At 44.5% G+C, this 4,949-nt stretch overlaps 1 protein-coding gene across 1 annotated transcript; it reads right to left on the bottom strand.

Moving 5' to 3' along the window:
- Nucleotides 1–2,728: 2,728 nt before the first annotated feature.
- Nucleotides 2,729–4,222, bottom strand: LOC111519663. The gene is made up of 2 exons (XM_023181471.2): nt 3,028–4,222; nt 2,729–2,950 (listed from the first exon to the last, which is right to left on the bottom strand). Exon 1 carries the CDS (start codon nt 4,093–4,095, stop codon nt 3,679–3,681), a length of 417 nt encoding a protein of 138 aa, XP_023037239.1. The 5' UTR covers nt 4,096–4,222; the 3' UTR covers nt 2,729–2,950; nt 3,028–3,678.
- Nucleotides 4,223–4,949: the final 727 nt, after the last annotated feature.

Genomic DNA, 4,949 nt, shown 5'->3' with positions numbered 1-4,949 from the left:
CTTTTTTTTTATTTAATTCATAATATATTGATATTACCCAAAAATTTTGGGTTTTACAATTTTTTTCAATATTTTTTTAAAGTATGTAGTTTTAGTATCTTCGTACGTAGATAGGTAGATCTCCTTCGAAATACGTAGATCTACGTACAAATACGTAGACTTGGCATCGCTGGGCCCAAGACACGGTTAACCCGCTGGACTTGGCAGTTGGCCCGGGGTGAGGCAGTGGCATTCTGCACATGAGTTATATTATTGGCACTCAGAAATTCTGCAAATTGGGAAGAAGTAAAGCAGGTACCTCGGTCGCTGGCGGGGTCTACTGTAATTCGCAAAATACTGAGATTTTAACGTCTGACAAACTTCACGCGAATTAGTAGTGGCCGCAGGGTACAGCTTCACAAATTTAGTGAAAGCATCAATGACAACAAGAAGATACTCTTTCTTAGAGCGTATGGACGGAAGGGGACCTGTATAGTCAATATGAATGGTATCAAACGGCAGGGGCACTTTCGGAATACTGTGTAGCGTGACACGGTTGTTTTGAGCGGAAACGGAATAGTAAATACACTTGAGGCAGTTTTTAATATAATTGTCGACGTAAGACTTTATACACGGAAACCAGTAGTACTTCTTGATTTGTGTACAACACTTCTCCGTGGCCATATGACCAAGCTTTTCATGCATTATTCGTATGACATTATTTGTCATTTCGGAAGCGACATAAAGTTGGGGTACTGTAGTATATTCATTCCAAAAATTATTCAACACAAAGAGCTCAACTTGTAACACTTTGTTGCAAGTATAAACAATAAAATATGTACGCAACAAAATATAAGTGTGCACTTGAATATGTTTTTGTGTATACATTGATATATTCACATAAACATTGATATAGTCACATAAACATATTTTCATAAATATACAGCTAAGCATGTTCATATATGTATGTACATTTATATATGCACATAAGCAACAATACACAGGCGTAACATGAGCTAGAGCCAGGCCAGCGTGTGAACGCTGACAAAGCACTTTGATGAAAGCGCTCCAAATAATATGTATGTATGTACTGACACTCTCCCTCTCTTTTGCAGCTATCGCCTAAGTCGCAGCATAAGAATATATATGTAACAATAGGTTAAGCAAAAGAAAATTTTTGGAATAAAAATCAATCTGAATATTATTACCAAACGGAACTGACGAGTTTGTTTCCCAAACTCTAAACCAAGTGGAACCCGGTCATTACAGTACACTCGTCGAGGACAGACGGTACAGTACTCCGTCGCGCAGTTCGAAATCTGCTATTTCGTGTTTCTCTTAATCAGCTCGGAGTCGGCAATCTCAGAATCACGGTTATTAGTTAACTGCAGTTGGAAGTCGACCTTTAAATCGTCAACGTAGGCGGCAGTATTCTGCTCAGAGCATCGGTATACTAACCCCCGAGCGGTGTACAATCGTGAAGTTGTAAGTTTCTAACAGCAGGGCCCAGCGAGCAATTTTAGCAGAATGTCCACCGTTTCTCAGTGTCAACGCCAGGGAATTACAATCTGTAACGATTTTGAACGGGATGAACTTAAGGTACGTTTTAAATCGTTTCAAAGCGTAGATGATCGCTTAAGTCTCTAGTTCATAACTATGTAGTTTCGATTCGGCTGCGTAGGCTGTCTTAGAGAAGTAAAACACTGGGTAAAGTTTACCGTTGGTTTGTTTTTGGAGGAGCACTGCTCCGAAGCCAGTTGAACTAGCGTCACAGTGTAACTCTGTTTCAGACCTCGTGTTATATATGGACAACACGGGGGATTGAACCAGTTTCGACTTCAGGGTTCGGAAGGATTCGAAACACTCCTCGGAGAAGACGAAAGGGGTATCTTTTCTCAACAATCGGGACATCGGATACGCGATCTTGGCGAAGCCAGGTACAAATCGGCGGAAGTACGAAAACAAACCTAAGCAGCGCTCTAATTCCTTGGAGGATTATGGTTTAGGCCTGATGCCGGCAGAATTGGCTAAGTAACCCAAGTACTCTAGTTCCCTATAAGCAAAACGGCATTTGGCCAGCTTGAGGTATAGCCCGTTCACTCTTAACGTATACAGTATTTCCTTCAGTACCTCCAGATGGGTTTCAAAGTCATGCGATGCGACCAGGATATCATCCATGTATATCACCAGTTGACCTTGGTTTATAAATTTCTTAAGAACAAAATAAACAAATCTAGCGAACAATGCCAGAATAATGCCAGCTTTCAAGAGATCATCACAGATTTCCCGCACCTCGATGCGTTCGTGGTGCGACAGACGCCGGGGAAGGCAGAAAATGGGAGTTTGGCTAGTCAGTTCTATTTTCATCTCATAATTCACGGGCTTAACTAACTCTGGGGCAACCTGTACATATGCAGTAGGAATAATAGACATTAAGTCTGCAGCTTGCTCTTCCCGCAAAGTGGGCTCTATATCAAACTCTGACTCATTGACAGCAGGGACCTCAATGGCATTTATAGCCGTAAGTGCAACATTCAGTGTTTCCGAAGGTACAGCAGCAGTTTCTAGAAAGGGGGAATCGGACAACAATTCGGCAGATACAATCTCCAATCTCCAATCTAGTGCCGCTATATCTTTCCTCAATATATCAAATGACTTCAGGACAGCAGTGAGTTTCGTATTTATACATTCAGTAGGTTTATTCATAAGTACTTCTTTTTCATATTTCTTTTCTTTAAGTTTACACAGTCTAATATTAATTTTGTACAGGAGATCTCTGCCTATAATCGTTCGGTTGCCTTGTCCGGCAAAACTTCAAACGTATGTATTATCTCAGTACTGAGGAGGTGAACAATACACTGGACTTGACCAAGTGACAGAAGTTGACTATTCCCTAAACCACGGCAGTTCAGTCTACTGGGGCTAAGATGGCAGGGAGGGGACTTCAGATCGACGGAGAAAACTCTTCGGGCTGCCCGAATCGAGAAGGAAAAAAACATATATAAATTTCCTATCTGGCACTTCATCACAAACAAAAGCAACACTCACCAGTTGTAGATGGCTTAATCTATCTCCCACATCATCAGCAGCGGAGACGGGCAGTTTTTGTAGATGTGGCCCACTGTGCCACACTTAAAGCAGGAATTCGGCGGTCTGATTGGTTTCGGGCATTGGTTTTTGTAATGCCCCCATCCCGAGCAGTTGAAGCATCTGGTCCCACAGACGACAAGGCAGTTGGTGTTGGCTGCACCTTCACACTGGCGCTTTGCTTGGAGGCTGCCGCCTGTACACGGGAGCGCTCGTAGCGTTCCAGTAGGGGCTTCAGTTCAGCCACCGTGCGAGCTGAGTACAACATGCTGACTCTTGTAGGGCCATCCCGCAGTCCATCGATGATCAGGTCGAGCATTTATCGCGATCTCCTGCATCTCGATTGCATAACTCAAACATCCTTCGCCTGTCCTAATGCGCCGCCTACGCAGAGCGTGGTACACCTCTTCAATACTGCGCGAGCGTCCAAAATCTCGGAGAAGGATTGATTTGAGTTCCCGGTAGCTGTGCACTGATACCGTGCGCAGCAACACCGCCGCTGTACCCTCCAGCATGCGACGGCATGCAATCAAACGTAGGCGGTCATTTAACTGCAGGATTTGAAACGCGTCCTCCAGATAGTTCAGCCATTTCTTCACATCAAATGCAGTATCAGCTGAGAATGGAGCCACCACTCTCGATCACACTAAAGTCACTGACCTGCTGCCTCGGTGCTCGGGATTCATCCATACTCTGCTGCAGCTTGAGGATCTGCTGCTGCAGCTGTAGCAGCTCATGCTGTTTTCTGAGCGTCGTCAGTTGCTCGTCCAGGCTGTACAGCGGGCAGGGCAGCGGTAGGCTCGGCAGCGGCAGGCTCGGTAGCGGCAGTCGAGACAGCAGCGGGTACTGCAGAGGCAGGCATGTGAACCGCGGGCACGGCAGCAGCGGGTACGGCAAGCGAGGCAGCCGCATGCATAGCGGACGTGTAAGCGGCGGACACCGCCGCAGCGGGTACAGCAGTGGCGTGTACTGCAGCGGCAGGCACAGCAGTGGGTACGGCGGCAGCGGGTACGGCAGCGGCGAGCGCATCGGCAACAGGTACTGCAGCGGTAGGCACAGCAGGGAGTGCGGCAACGGGGTCAGCGGCAGCGGCAGTGTTCAATGAAGCGTGCAGCGTTACTTCAACTCCGCTTGCGCGCAGAGCTCTCACCATCTCCTCTTTGGTAACTCCCATCGTGGAGCTAGTCAGGACAATTTGGCCTGAAATGATTAAAACTTGTCAAAAGATTTGGCGTGTACAAAAATATGTATATTTCCGGGTAGCTATCCCACTTCTGAGATATAATAAGCCAATTATTTAACTCAAACGAATGAAAAATTTATTTTTAATTTTCGCAGCTAGTGCGTGTGTCTTGTTTCTGCGTTGCCGGAAGAAGAGAGAGACAACTTCCAGTGTGGCCTTAGGCCGCACACCGATAGACGCCTTTATAGTAACAATCGATACTTAGAAATACTGACATTGATATATGTGAAAACATTTAACATAATTCATAAATAACTGGCATCTTACATATTATATTGTTTTTTTCACTTGCAGAGAGTATTATAAAATTGGTCAGATGTTTGTAACGCACAGAAAGAGATGTTTCCGACCCCATAAGATATATATATATTCTTGATCAGCATGAGAAGTTGAGTTGATATAGCCATGTCCGTCTGTCCGTTCATCTGTGCGTATGCGTTTTACTGAGCCGTCTTAGGAGCTATGGGGCTGAATTTTTTTTTCGGGGTTTTTTATTACCCGGGAAAAATAAAGTATGAAAACCATCAGGATTGGACCACTATATCATATAGCTCTAGAAGAACTAGAACAAACATTTTCATAAAAATTGGAGTATGCTATGAAATTTACATATGTGATAATATTGGATATAAAACCCCAG

This window comes from Drosophila willistoni, assembly GCF_018902025.1.
Source record: "Drosophila willistoni isolate 14030-0811.24 chromosome 2L unlocalized genomic scaffold, UCI_dwil_1.1 Seg168, whole genome shotgun sequence".
NCBI classification, from domain to species: domain Eukaryota; kingdom Metazoa; phylum Arthropoda; class Insecta; order Diptera; family Drosophilidae; genus Drosophila; species Drosophila willistoni.
This window is presented reverse-complemented; position numbering and strand designations above follow the sequence as displayed.

Bases quoted from the DNA above. Each gene is read 5' to 3' on its own strand.
- LOC111519663 (XM_023181471.2), bottom strand. From the start codon at position 4,095: ATGCGCTCGCCGCTGCCGTACCCGCTGCCGCCGTACCCACTGCTGTGC.